This window comes from Neolamprologus brichardi, chromosome 10, assembly GCF_056152115.1.
Source record: "Neolamprologus brichardi isolate AB-2024 chromosome 10, ASM5615211v1, whole genome shotgun sequence".
Taxonomy (NCBI): Eukaryota; Metazoa; Chordata; class Actinopteri; order Cichliformes; family Cichlidae; genus Neolamprologus; species Neolamprologus brichardi.
In genome coordinates, this window is record NC_142113.1 from 14,780,406 (window position 1) to 14,795,872 (window position 15,467).

At 39.3% G+C, this 15,467-nt stretch overlaps 1 protein-coding gene across 1 annotated transcript; it reads right to left on the minus strand.

Annotated features, from left to right (window-relative positions):
* Positions 1–168: 168 nt before the first annotated feature.
* Positions 169–4,263, minus strand: LOC102783253 (serine/threonine-protein kinase 36-like). The gene is made up of 13 exons (XM_006802284.2): positions 4,130–4,263; positions 3,818–4,030; positions 3,539–3,670; positions 3,272–3,448; positions 3,088–3,179; positions 2,907–2,970; positions 2,661–2,771; positions 2,499–2,573; positions 2,288–2,405; positions 2,049–2,175; positions 1,775–1,955; positions 686–1,612; positions 169–396 (listed from the first exon to the last, which is right to left on the minus strand). Exons 1-13 carry the CDS (start codon positions 4,214–4,216, stop codon positions 277–279), a joined length of 2,424 nt encoding a protein of 807 aa, XP_006802347.2. The 5' UTR covers positions 4,217–4,263; the 3' UTR covers positions 169–276.
* Between the last annotated feature and the right edge of the window lie 11,204 nt (positions 4,264–15,467).

The following is a 15,467-nucleotide window of genomic DNA, read 5'->3' on the forward strand; positions in this document are numbered from 1 at the left end:
GAAGATCTTCCTGAAATATTTTCCCCACAACTTTATCAAAAGTGGATTCAAATACCAAAACTAAGAAAATACTAAAACTCTTGGGGTTGTTCTAAGGAGAAAAAGCCTTCCATTTAAAAAATGAAATTAGAACAGCTTTCTGTCATGAACTGAGACGTTAAACAGTAAAAACAGTTTTATTTTGATTCATAAACGGGGACTCGGTCGTTCTCTAACACAGACAACATATTTGTGCAGACAAATATGTTGCTGTAAAGTTAAACAGGGAGCAGGTTTTTAAGCTGTTGACTTTTCTGGTGGAGTTAGCTGTCCAATGAGCCGCTGATAGTCACACTGTGGAGGAGCATGTTGTGAAGCCTGAACAAGCTTCTTACTGGCATCAAGAGACATCAGGACCTTTGAATGAATGCAAAAAAAGCAATAATATAAAATAAATTAATAAATGTGTGTTTCAAAGTGTCTTACTGACTTGTGAAAGATTAAACAGTCAACAAATTTATCTAAAGGACAGAACAAGCTCTGGGCGTAAGAGCACAGCTTTATATTCAATACCAGGAGGTGTGAACTGTTTTCTGCTTTTCTAATTAAAAAGTAAAAATTAACTATTTCAAAAGCACCAAATTCTCCAAACAGAGATTGTCTTATTGTAATGTGAGCATGTGCGATGCTGTGACCTGCTCGTTACCTGACGCATGGCATCCTGCTGGCTGTACAGGTATAAAGATCCTATGGCAGCTTCTCTCACTGCACTGTGGTAATCTGTGCATGCAGTTCTTAGAAGTAAGCCGGGCACATTTTCCTCCAGCAACAAGGATATGGCTCCATCAACATTTAGCAGGTTTCCCAGGGCGGCGCAGCAGTGACGACGTGTGAGGGCATCAGGATCATAGATTAGAGTTACCAGCATGGCCACTGTCCTCCTGGCTTCATGTGTCCACCTTCTTTCTTCCTCCTCCATTCTCTGCTCTCTTAATGTTTCCAAATCACTTGCTGCCTCAATATCTGAGTACGTCTGTTTATTTTGTTGCTTTTCTATGCACCAGTTCTCTCTATGTATCCCCTTCTCACTGGGTCTATCCATATGCAGCCCAGCTACAATATAGCCCAACCAGTTCCCAACCGCCCTGCAAGCAACCTGCCGGACAGGCATGCAGGAATCATTAAGACAGTTTATCATGGCTTTGAAAATGTCAGGTTTTAGGGTGTGTTGTGTGAGAGGCCTGAATGGATCCAAATTTCCTAAAAATCTACACGTGGCAGCCCTGGTCTGCTCATACGAGTGAGCCAGTGCATGCTGCAGCACTGAGGTTTCTACATAAAGCTGAAAGGGACAGGAGGGACAACGGGCTATCCCAGACAATAGAGTGAGGAGCTCCACAGCAGCTTCCCACAGAATTTCCAGCTGCAGGAGTTCAGGGAGCAGAGAGCTGGCAGTTCTGGTTGGAGGACTCTGACGGCTGGAGGCAGGGAGCTGATCGTCCCAGGATGGGAAGAAAAAGCAAGAAGCTGCTTTTGTGAGGTGGTCAATCGAGCGGTGGGGATCACACAGGAGCAAGCGGCTCAGAAGGGAGAGAGGCAGCTCCAGTAGATGAAGAGGAAGGGTTTGAATTACCTGCCAAAGCACAAAAAACCCCAAATCACACAGACAACTCACCACACATCAAACAGGCAACAACAAACAACAATGTGAATCTAGTGCAAGAGTTATCCTGTGTTGCATCAGAGAATTATGTTTGTCGGCGAGGTCTTTATTGGAGCAAAATAAGGCCCTAACCTGCAGGAGGCTTGTAACAATACCACAGCTGTCGTACAACTGGAGAACTGGGGACATGGTGTGTGGAGGCAGGTCCAGGGCAAATGGAAAACATAACAAGTGGCAGCTCAGTGTGGATAAAGTGTTGTGACTCGGATCCACCCTGGGGCTCCCAGGATTGCCCTTGGCAAACAAATGAAAACTGTAGGGTATAAAAGATGCTATTGTTAGCTGCAGGTAGCTGATTTGTAATACAAATAAAAATACAGTTTAATTAAGACATCTCAACACTAACCAGTAGGTGCCTAGAAGGCGGCCGAGAGCGTACACACATTCTGATCCATCATCACAAAACAGAGGAATGCACAAATATGCATCCTTGCAGAAGGCAAACAGTAAAGCAGAGAGAAAGGAATACAGCCCTGTAACACACACACACACACACACACACACACACACACACACAAAGAAGTAAAGTTTTTTCATTAGAAGTGTTTTCAGACATCGTGGGTTTCACAGGATGAGTATGATTACCATTTGCTGAACAGAAGTCAGAGTCTGATGTTGCACTTCTTAGGGAAGCACCGATCTTTTTGCACAGATTCAGAAAGAAAACTGGATTTAAATCCAAGGGCAAAGGGCCATTCTCATGCTGTTTAAACAAGAAAGCACAGACATTTAGTACAGATACGTTGCTAATATCCACCCATTTACATGTTTAACCAAACTTCATCTGCAGTCTGACCTCATTAAGTGCATCTAGGAACAAAGACAGCAGGCCATCACAGAGTCCCCAACCAGAGGGTGGAGAAATGTGGGGCTGATAATGTAGAAAAATAAATGGTTCACACATTTTCAGATCCCTTTAAGCTTTCATATTACTGCCAGGTTTACACGAGCTCAGTACCTCACATGGGTCCAAGACCAGAGTTTTCAGCAAGGATGTTAGATGCTCCACATCAACTTTGACATCAACATTGTGTTGTGTGAAGAGAGACAAAACACAAGCAGCCAGAGGCTAAAAGACAGATAATCGAGCGTTTCACACAACAGACCAGCTAAATGCATATCAAAAAGGTACAGACACAGAATATTATATGTAAACCATGCTGAACATGGTTGATGCTGTTGAAATATGTCAGTGGGTACTCACGACCAGACGACTGAGATTTGGTTGACTAAGAATTGTTTTGAAGGACTCTGTGAACTCTTCCAGGCTAAAGTGTGAGAAGCAGATGGTGAGCTGCTGTAGTTGGAATCACGTGTGTATGCATTGAGTATTTCACAAATTAAGAAAATCAGATTAAGCAAGGAACAAAAATGACTTATCAAACCTTTGTTCTTGTTCCACCCAGGCACAGTTCTTCTCCCAGTAGACCAGGACCACTGTGATCATTTCTTGAAGGACGGGGATACTCTGCGGGTGCTGAACAGGTGGCAAAGTACCAAAGTAGAAGTGAGAAACATTGTTGCAGGATCAGTTCATTGTGAAACACTGTTTCAATCCAGAGTAGCAACCTTAATGAAATCTGAGCTTTCTACAGTATCCTGGATCAGGCCAAAGAGGACACGGGGTAGCCCAAGTTCACGGCCGACATCGTTCAACTTCTCAACCTCAGCAATGACAAGCAGATTATGTAGGACCCTCATTGGTTGCTGAATCTGCTGAACTTCTTTTACCACGCCCCCTTTTAGCTGTCCAAGACAAGGGAAAAAAAAGAGTAGATACAAAATTGTTTAGAAGAAGGAGAAATTCACACCAAGTAAAAGGCTGAAACAAATTACCTGAGCTTTAAATGCCTGAATCTTAGATTTAATCTGAGGTATAATAACACTGTAATCTAACATCTCTCTCTTTTGTCTGCTGGGATCTGATTGTTGGGCCAGATTCTTCCAGTACTCCTTGTTGTTGACATCCTGAAAGACCAAGAAATGACTGAGTGTGAACTATATATTAATTTAATAGAGCAAGTTTTTTTTAAATTACCAAAGCAGATGCTCTTCTCACAGAGAATATACAGTATAAATATTTTCTAATGCGTGGAAAAGGCAGCTGTCTCTGACCTGCAGTCGCAGTGTGCCCTGGCTTTTCTTACTGCATCTCCCCACAAGTGGCGGCCTGATCTCTTTAGACCTGTGCTTTGATGTCGACCTAGCTTGAATCTTCGATCCGAGGCTTCGATTAGTAGCTATCATATCCAGCTTACCCGTGGGGTTGCGCACTGTAGGAGACATTGCTGCTGCCATCGCACCATTTTGCCTTTCATCCTTATTTTTCTGTCAGTGCGCACAGAACAGGTTTAAGGCCCTCCGTTGAATTCACCATACAAGCCTTAACAAATAATACTAAAATAATAATAATTACGGATTACTCACTTTGACACTGTCACTTCCTGGTGGTTTCCTTTTGTAAACCCGTCCAAAACCCTTTCCCTCCAGCGACAAACCGTTATGGGAGTTCATTTGTGTGAAAGTTGGTTTTGTTGGAGTCGACAAAACCCTAACTTTGAAACTGTGACAGGGAGGGTGGCAACGAATAGCATAGACGCAGCCTAGCAACGGCAGCTGCGTTCATGGCACAAAAAAAATTAATAAATCTGAACGTTAAATAAAATTCTACTCCCTGAGTCAATTTATAGAGTATTATTACTATTGTTGGCGCAATATTAGAAATTCTATAGCACAAATTATTATAAATATATTATAAAGGTTTGGTCCCTGCATCTTTGGGTTAATTTTATCTGCCCAAAGAATAATTTTCAGGAACTGTGCTGGCTTTTTTAGAGGTTTTTTTTTTTTTTTTTTTGATAGTCCAATGTAGTCTAATCTACTTTAGCCCAAACGGGCCAGAGCTCAAGTTGTGCAGCAGAGGAGGCCAATGAGCTGAATGAGGTGTATTGACTGATGTCTGTGTGTTTAGCAGCTGCACACTGACTCCTGCTGAGGCAGGTTGGTAACATCTGTCTGTGCCAGTGGCTGCTGATGTGACTCCTTCAAAGCTGAATTAGAGGAAGCAGATGGCTGTATCTCAGCTGGCCTCGCACAAAGGCTCTTGGACTGTTGAGCATTTCTGTAAAGATTCAGACACAGATGCCACAAAACAAACAAAAACACAAGAAGTCTCTTTTTTGGGCAACACTTGTCCCATTTTCATCACATTTTACGAGAAAAAAAATACTGTACTATAGGTGTGATGTCGGATTCTCTTCCCTTCTTTGCCCTAAAAACAAGCACGTTAGAATTTCATGAGGTCATACAGACTCTGCAGTGACTGTTTCATCATTCGTGGCTGTGACAGTTGTAGTTTACTTGGTGGACCAGTCTGTTTGCTCCTTGACGTAACGTCACCTTTAGTTACAACATGATCAGAATCAGAATACTTTATTGATCCCTAGAGAAAATTATTTTTCGTTACTGTGCTCCATTATAAACAAACATTAACAGAGACAGACAATACACTAACTAAGAATAGCACAATATATACAGGCATATATGTACATAAAAGTCACTTATTTAATCATAAATAGCTGAAAAAGAACTTGTGCAAGAAGGGTGTAGCTGTTGCAGTAAACAGTATGTTAAGTGGATGCGTTGTACAGAGAGATGGCCACAGGCAGGAATGATTTCCTGTGTCGTTCAGTGGTGCTTTTCGGTAATCTCAGTCTTTCACTGAACGTGCTCCTGTGACTGACCAGCATGTCATGGAGTGGGTGGGAGGTGTTATCCAACATTGTCTATATCTTGGACAACATCCGCCTCTCCAACACCACCTTGAGGGAGTCCAACTCCATCCCCACAACATTATTGGCCTTACGAATCAGTTTATCGAGTCTGTTGGCATCTGCGACCCTCAGCCTGCTCCTCCAGCATGCAACAGCATAGAGGATCGCACTGGCCACAACAGACTCATAGAAAATCCTGAGCATTGTCCGGCAAATGTTGAAGGACATCAGTCACCTCAAAAAATAGAGACGACTCTGGCCCTTCCTGTAAAGTGCTGTGGTGTTTTTAGCCCAGTCCAGTTTATTGTCAATGTGTACACCGAGGTATTTATAGTCCTCCACAATGTCAGCATTGACCCCCTGGATTGAAACAGGGGTCAAGTGTTTCCTGGTCTTCCTAAAGTCCACGATCAATTCCTTAGTCTTTGCCACGTTGAGCTGCAGATGATTCTGCTCACACCACGTGACAAAGTAGTCGACCACAGTCCGGTACTCTGTCTCATCATGCCTGCTGATGCATCCAACCACCGCGGAGTCATCAGAAAACTTCTGAAGATGGCAGGTCTCTGTGCAGTGGCTGAAGTCTGTGGTGTAGAGGGTGAAGAGGAAGGGGGAGAGGACAGTCCCCTGTGGTGCCCCTATGTTGCTGATTACCTTGTCAGACACACACTGTGGGAGACGTACATATTGTGGGCTTCCTGTCAGGTAATCAACAATCCAGGACACCAGAGAAGCATCCACCTGCATCACTAATACTTATCACCCAGGAGGGTCAGCCTGATGGTGTTGAAAGCACTGGAAAAGTCAAAAAACATGACCCTCACAGTGCTCGCCGGCTGGTCCAGGTGGGTGTAGACACGATTGAGCACGTAGATGATGGCGTCCTCTGTTCCGAGACGAGGCTTTATGTGAGCTTCTGCTGTAGTTTATTATGTGCTTTAGTCCCAAGAAACCACCCTTTTACTGTGGCGCACAATAAGATCTTCTGATGTTTGGTGTCATCTTCCTGTGATCTCCTGTGAACAGGTGGATTCATTCATTTCAAGTTTATGTATGTAGCACCAAATCACAGCAGGGGCTGAACACTGTAAAGACTCTAGAATAATTATGGAGGCACAACATTTAAAGCTCCCATCCTTCCATCCCACAGACCTAAAAGTTAGTTATATGATAAACAGCCCCGTGTTTGTTTACTTGATTTCAGACAAAGAATGAATCAGACAATGAAGCAATGTCCTTTTTAAATGTTTATTTATAAACAGGATAAAACCATTCAAGTATTGAGTCATGAATAAAACATCAACCTCTGATCTGCTAATTGGGAAACAGAGGATGTCAGTGTATTTTTCAGTGCTAGTCCAAATTGAGTGAGATGACTTTACATTTGAATAGATTCGATTACAAGTTATATTTGGTTTTAATTGAATGAGTTCAATTTGATTTAAATCAAGCCAATTCACAACATATAAACTTGAAATATATGATAAGATAAAGGTTGTGCAATAATACAGAGAAAGCCCCAACAATCAAATGACCCCCTATGAGCAAGAACTTGGCAACAGTGGGAAGGAAAAACTCCATTTTCGGCAGAACCAGAATCAGGGAGGGGCCATCTGCCTCCACCGGTTGGGGTAAGAAAATGAAACTAAACTATAGGGAGACAAAGAGGAAAGATGTTCATGATATATATGAAACTTTCCGCTAGCCTTGACTAAAATATTGTTTTTGACAGGAAAGTATTGTTTCATTCATTCATGTTTATTCCACGAGGTGGACAGCAGGAATAAAACAAACCAGATACTAAGAAATAAAGTATACAATGAAATTTTCTCGATATGCTAAAATTCCCACTGAGACTGGATAAGATTATTCTAAAACTGGTCAAAATACAATTCTCTTCATGCACAGAAATCTCACCCAGTCCCACAACCCAGGACGAATATTCCTTGTGTGTTCTTGAGTTGGACAGAAATTCCTCTTGCTGAGCGGGGTCCACGCCAGCCTCGTGTCAGGCAGACGAGGAGCCTCCTGTCCCAGTCTCATCCGTCCACTCGGCCCATCACATCCCAGCCCAGTTTGCATTCTGCATTGGAGTCCGTCGCTCGATACCACCGCGGCTCCCCTCACGTCATCACCTGTAAGTAAAAACAAATAGGAGCCAGAACCATCATCCCGGAAGCTGCCCTGGCTTATAGCCATGGCGACCCTCTCCCAACACGGCTGCACCCAGTGAACAACAGTGAGACGCTACTGACAAATGCAGGCAGTGGTATACATCTGCCCTGATGTCAATCACACACGTTGTCTCCTACTGTCGCCGTTCCTGCTGTCGGGACTGGGTCACCACATCACGCTGACCGGTCTCCAGACAAGGTGTCGCACCCCCCACGATCATGCAGCGGCTCCCTCTTTTCCACCTGGCCTTCATGCGTTCCTCTTCCAATCAAGGGCCTCTCTCGTTCCAGTGCTCAACTTGCTTCCTTTTAATACGACCTTTAAACAGCTGAAAGGACACCTCTGGACACACCCATGCCTCAACATGTGATCACTATCAGCTAATTTTCCCCATGGCCAGCTAATCCACAGTGGATTAAAAAAACGTAAAATGACACACTAAAAACATGCGATACAAACAGAATAAAATCTTGCAAATAAAAACTACACTCACAAATAGATACTAAAATCAGAAGAAAACCAAGATAAACGATGAATACAAAAATTCTACTGTGTGCATCTCTTTCAGTCTTTGATTATTTTTCATTTCTTACAATCAGAATTCTCCAATAGATTTGTAGAAGAAAATTATTTTCTTTCAGGCATCACCAACTGAACCTGTTATGTTAAAGTCTCAAGCTCCAGCCTAACCTCATTGAATTTTGCTTAGCAAAGTACTTTTCAACTCTAATAATTAGTAAGATTATATTTCTTATCATCTGTTGGTCGTCTGACCTGATAAACTTCAATGAACATTATGACACAGGAGTGATTGTCTCTAAAAATGGGCTCCTGCATGCTTGCAGACATTTTTCCATCACAACTTATGGATGATGAAGGATTTGATTAAAGCTGTGAAACATTACTGATAACCTTCATGTGATGTTACATTAAAGCCAATTTTCTATTAAAATCAGGGACTTTTCTAACTGACCTCTGACCTTTGAGCAGTAGTATTTACTGTATGCTTGTATGTAACTGTATCTGACCAGGATTTTATCACCAGTTTCAAATAAGAATCTTCTTTAAAGTCTGTCTTTCAATACAAATGAAGTTAAACTTTATCAAGGCTGATGGTAAACTGTCCCTAACAAGTCCACTTTATTGCGTGCTCATTGACTTTCTCCTATCAGAGCTGTTTAACAAGCCCACTTTATACATGCTTATTAATCTATCACGCTTATCAGTGGCTCATGGTTGCTTAAAGCCTATGTCTGAACTTGACCACAGAGGCAGAGCATCATTCAATCTTGGCAACAGCTCCAGGATGACAAACTCCACTTTCTCTGCATCAAGACAGCTCATAACTTTTTAACAGTCTCTCCTGATAGTCTCATATCATCTGCTCTAATCAATAACGGTACACTATCATTACAATGTAGACTACAGCTCAAAAGTCTGAGGTGAATTAGAAATGTCTTGTTTTCTGAATAGACTCAAATTAGGTTTCAGATTGAATCACAGCAATTTTTAAAAAATAATCATATAAATGCTTAATATTAACACTGATCACAAATCATGAATGATTTTTAATAGAATATCTACAGAGGTGTTCAGAGACCCATTTTCAGCAATAATCCCTCCTGTGTTCAGTGGTACATTGTCTTATCTAATGCAAGCTTAACACATTCAAGCCTAACTTATCACTCAAAACAGCTTTTTAAGAGATTTTTGCAAAAACTGAAACTATTGTGGTGATTAAAGAAACAATAAATGTGTCTGGATCATCCCAGTGTTTGTTTTTAACCTCATGAAACCAAGTTTCCATTTTCCTCTAAAGGGGCTGCAACACCCAGCTGCACAAAACCTTCACTTTTTTAAAAAGTTTCACTCTTTGAATATTTTTCATTTCTTACAATCAGAATTCTCCAATAGATTTGTAGAAGAAAATTATTTTCTTTCATGCGTCACCAACTGAACCTGTTATGTTAACGTCTCAAGCTCCAGCCTAACCTCATTGAATTTTGCTTAGCAAAGTACTTTTCAACTCTAATAATTAGTAAGATTATATTTCTTATCATCTGTTGGTCGTCTGACCTGATAAACTTCAATGAACATTATGACACAGGAGTGATTGTCTTTAAAAATGGGCTCCTGCACGCTTGCAGACATTTTTCCATCACAACTTATGGATGATGAAGGATTTGATTAAAGCTGTGAAACATTACTGATAAACTTCATGTGATGTTACAATAAAGACAATTTTCTATTAAAATCGGGGACTTTTCTAACTCACCTCTGACCTTTGAGCAGTAGTGTGTACTGTATGCTTGTATGTAATTGTATCTGACCTGGATTTTATCACCAGTTTCAAATAAGAATCTTCTTTAAAGTCTGTCTTTCAATACAAAATAAGTTAAACTTTATCAAGGCTGATGGTAAACTGTCGCTAACAAGTCCACTTTTTTGCGTGCTCATTGACTTTCTCCTATCAGAGCTGTTTAACAAGCCCACTTTATACATGCTTATTAATCTATCACGCTTATCAGTGGCTCATGGTTGCTTAAAGCCTATGTCTGAACTTGACCACAGAGGCAGAGCATCATTCAATCTTGGCAGCAGCTCCAGGATGACAAACTCCACTTTCTCTGCATCAAGACAGCTCATAACTTTTTAACAGTCTCTCCTGATAGTCTCATATCATCTGCTCTAATAAATAACGGTACACTATCATTACAATGTAGACTACAGCTCAAAAGTCTGAGGTGAATTAGAAATGTCTTGTTTTCTGAATAGACTCAAATTAGGTTTCAGATTGAATCACAGCAATTTTTAAAAAATAATCATATAAATGCTTAATATTAACACTGATCACAAATCATGAATGATTTTTAATAGAATATCTACAGAGGTGTTCAGAGACCCATTTTCAGCAATAATCCCTCCTGTGTTCAGTGGTACATTGTCTTATCTAATGCAAGCTTAACACATTAAAGCCTAACTTATCACTCAAAACAGCTTTTTAAGAGATTTTTGCACAAACTGAAACTATTGTGGTGATTAAAGAAACAATAAATGTGTCTGGATCATCCCAGTGTTTGTTTTTAACCTCATGAAACCAAGTTTCCATTTTCCTCTAAAGGGGCTGCAACACCCAGCTGCACAAAACCTTCACTTTTTTTTAACAGTTTCACTCTTTGAATATTTTTCATTTCTTACAATCAGAATTCTCCAATAGATTTGTAGAAGAAAATTATTTTCTTTCAGGCATCACCAACTGAACCTGTTATGTTAACGTCTCAAGCTCCAGCCTAACCTCATTGAATTTTGCTTAGCAAAGTACTTTTCAACTCTAATAATTAGTAAGATTATATTTCTTATCATCTGTTGGTCGTCTGACCTGATAAACTTCAATGAACATTATGACACAGGAGTGATTGTCTCTAAAAATGGGCTCCTGCACGCTTGCAGACATTTTTCCATCACAACTTATGGATGATGAAGGATTTGATTAAAGCTGTGAAACATTACTGATAACCTTCATGTGATGTTACATTAAAGCCAATTTTCTATTAAAATCAGGGACTTTTCTAACTGACCTCTGACCTTTGAGCAGTAGTATTTACTGTATGCTTGTATGTAACTGTATCTGACCAGGATTTTATCACCAGTTTCAAATAAGAATCTTCTTTAAAGTCTGTCTTTCAATACAAATGAAGTTAAACTTTATCAAGGCTGATGGTAAACTGTCCCTAACAAGTCCACTTTATTGCGTGCTCATTGACTTTCTCCTATCAGAGCTGTTTAACAAGCCCACTTTATACATGCTTATTAATCTATCACGCTTATCAGTGGCTCATGGTTGCTTAAAGCCTATGTCTGAACTTGACCACAGAGGCAGAGCATCATTCAATCTTGGCAGCAGCTCCAGGATGACAAACTCCACTTTCTCTGCATCAAGACAGCTCATAACTTTTTAACAGTCTCTCCTGATAGTCTCATATCATCTGCTCTAATAAATAACGGTACACTATCATTACAATGTAGACTACAGCTCAAAAGTCTGAGGTGAATTAGAAATGTCTTGTTTTCTGAATAGACTCAAATTTGGTTTCAGATTGAATCACAGCAATTTATCAAAATAATCATATAAATGCTTAATATTAACACTGATCACAAATCATGAATGATTTTTAATAGAACATCTACAGAGGTGTTCAGAGACCCATTTTCAGCAATAATCCCTCCTGTGTTCAGTGGTACATTGTCTTATCTAATGCAAGCTTAACACATTAAAGCCTAACTTATCACTCAAAACAGCTTTTTAAGAGATTTTTGCACAAACTGAAACTATTGTGGTGATTAAAGAAACAATAAATGTGTCTGGATCATCCCAGTGTTTGTTTTTAACCTCATGAAACCAAGTTTCCATTTTCCTCTAAAGGGGCTGCAACACCCAGCTGCACAAAACCTTCACTTTTTTTAACAGTTTCACTCTTTGAATATTTTTCATTTCTTACAATCAGAATTCTCCAATAGATTTGTAGAAGAAATTTATTTTCTTTCAGGCATCACCAACTGAACCTGTCATGTTAACGTCTCAAGCTCCAGCCTAACCTCATTGAATTTTGCTTAGCAAAGTACTTTTCAACTCTAATAATTAGTAAGATTATATTTCTTATCATCTGTTGGTCGTCTGACCTGATAAACTTCAATGAACATTATGACACAGGAGTGATTGTCTTTAAAAATGGGCTCCTGCACGCTTGCAGACATTTTTCCATCACAACTTATTTATGATGAATGATTTGATAAAAAGCTGTGAAACATTACTGATAAACTTCATGTGATGTTACATTAAAGCCAAGTTTCTATTAAAATCAGGGACTTTTCTAAATGACCTCTGACCTTTGAGCAGAAGTGTGTACTGTATGCTTGTATGTAACTGTATCTGACCAGGATTTTATCACCAGTTTCAAATAAGAATCTTCTTTAAAGTCTGTCTTTCAATACAAATGAAGTTAAACTTTATCAAGGCTGATGGTAAACTGTCCCTAACAAGTCCACTTTATTGCATGCTCATTGACTTTCTCCTATCAGAGCTGTTTAACAAGCCCACTTTATACATGCTTATTAATCTATCACGCTTATCAGTGGCTCATGGTTGCTTAAAGCCTATGTCTGAACTTGACCACAGAGGCAGAGCATCATTCAATCTTGGCAGCAGCTCCAGGATGACAAACTCCACTTTCTCTGCATCAAGACAGCTCATAACTTTTTAACAGTCTCTCCTGATAGTCTCATATCATCTGCTCTAATCAATAACGGTACACTATCATTACAATGTAGACTACAGCTCAAAAGTCTGAGGTGAATTAGAAATGTCTTGTTTTCAGAATAGACTCAAATTAGGTTTCAGATTGAATCACAGCAATTTATCAAAATAATCATATAAATGCTTAATATTAACACTGATCACAAATCATGAATGATTTTTAATAGAATATCTACAGAGGTGTTCAGAGACCCATTTTCAGCAATAATCCCTCCTGTGTTCAGTGGTACATTGTCTTATCTAATGCAAGCTTAACACATTAAAGCCTAACTTATCACTCAAAACAGCTTTTTAACAGATTTTTGCACAAACTGAAACTATTGTGGTGATTAAAGAAACAATAAATGTGTCTGGATCATCCCAGTGTTTGTTTTTAACCTCGTGAAACCAAGTTTCCATTTTCCTCTAAAGGGGCTGCAACACCCAGCTGCACAAAACCTTCACTTTTTTTAACAGTTTCACTCTTTGAATATTTTTCATTTCTTACAATCAGAATTCTCCAATAGATTTGTAGAAGAAAATTATTTTCTTTCAGGCATCACCAACTGAACCTGTTATGTTAACGTCTCAAGCTCCAGCCTAACCTCATTGAATTTTGCTTGGCAAAGTACTTTTCAACTCTAATAATTAGTAAGATTATATTTCTTATCATCTGTTGGTCGTCTGACCTGATAAACTTCAATGAACATTATGACACAGGAGTGATTGTCTTTAAAAATGGGCTCCTGCACGCTTGCAGACATTTTTCCATCACAACTTATGGATGATGAAGGATTTGATTAAAGCTGTGAAACATTACTGATAAACTTCATGTGATGTTACATTAAAGCCAATTTTCTATTAAAATCAGGGACTTTTCTAACTGACCTCTGACCTTTGAGCAGTAGTGTGTACTGTATGCTTGTATGTAACTGTATCTGACCAGGATTTTATCACCAGTTTCAAATAAGAATCTTCTTTAAAGTCTGTCTTTCAATACAAAATAAGTTAAACTTTATCAAGGCTGATGGTAAACTGTCCCTAACAAGTCCACTTTATTGCGTGCTCATTGACTTTCTCCTATCAGAGCTGTTTAACAAGCCCACTTTATACATGCTTATTAATCTATCACGCTTATCAGTGGCTCATGGTTGCTTAAAGCCTATGTCTGAACTTGACCACAGAGGCAGAGCATCATTCAATCTTGGCAGCAGCTCCAGGATGACAAACTCCACTTTCTCTGCATCAAGACAGCTCATAACTTTTTAACAGTCTCTCCTGATAGTCTCATATCATCTGCTCTAATCAATAACGGTACACTATCATTACAATGTAGACTACAGCTCAAAAGTCTGAGGTGAATTAGAAATGTCTTGTTTTCAGAATAGACTCAAATTAGGTTTCAGATTGAATCACAGCAATTTTTAAAAAAATAATCATATAAATGCTTAATATTAACACTGATGACAAATCATGAATGATTTTTAATAGAATATCTACAGAGGTGTTCAGAGACCCATTTTCAGCAATAATCCCTCCTGTGTTCAGTGGTACATTGTCTTATCTAATGCAAGCTTAACACATTAAAGCCTAACTTATCACTCAAAACAGCTTTTTAAGAGATTTTTGCACAAACTGAAACTATTGTGGTGATTAAAGAAACAATAAATGTGTCTGGATCATCCCAGTGTTTGTTTTTAACCTCATGAAACCAAGTTTCCATTTTCCTCTAAAGGGGCTGCAACACCCAGCTGCACAAAACCTTCACTTTTTTTTTAACAGTTTCACTCTTTGAATATTTTTCATTTCTTACAATCAGAATTCTCCAATAGATTTGTAGTAGAAAATTATTTTCTTTCAGGCATCACCAACTGAACCTGTTATGTTAACGTCTCAAACTCCAGCCTAACCTCATTGAATTTTGCTTAGCAAAGTACTTTTCAACTCTAATAATTAGTAAGATTATATTTCTTATCATCTGTTGGTCGTCTGACCTGATAAACTTCAATGAACATTATGACACAGGAGTGATTGTCTCTAAAAATGGGCTCCTGCACGCTTGCAGACATTTTTCCATCACAACTTATGGATGATGAAGGATTTGATTAAAGCTGTGAAACATCACTGATAACCTTCATGTGATGTTACATTAAAGCCAATTTTCTATTAAAATCAGGGACTTTTCTAACTGACCTCTGACCTTTGAGCAGTAGTATTTACTGTATGCTTGTATGTAACTGTATCTGACCAGGATTTTATCACCAGTTTCAAATAAGAATCTTCTTTAAAGTCTGTCTTTCAATACAAATGAAGTTAAACTTTATCAAGGCTGATGGTAAACTGTCCCTAACAAGTCCACTTTATTGCGTGCTCATTGACTTTCTCCTATCAGAGCTGTTTAACAAGCCCACTTTATACATGCTTATTAATCTATCACGCTTATCAGTGGCTCATGGTTGCTTAAAGCCTATGTCTGAACTTGACCACAGAGGCAGAGCATCATTCAATCTTGGCAACAGCTCCA

What these genes read in the sequence shown, in the direction of transcription:
- LOC102783253 (XM_006802284.2), bottom strand. Translation starts at nt 4,216, where the DNA reads ATGAACTCCCATAACGGTTTGTCGCTGGAGGGAAAGGGTTTTGGACGG. An exon ending in AGGGCACACTGCGACTGCAG is followed by an intron (nt 3,671 to 3,817) that starts GTCAGAGACAGC and finishes TTGGTCTTTCAG; the next exon opens with GATGTCAACAACAAGGAGTA. An exon ending in AGCAGGATGCCATGCGTCAG is followed by an intron (nt 397 to 685) that starts GTAACGAGCAGG and finishes ATTCATTCAAAG; the next exon opens with GTCCTGATGTCTCTTGATGC.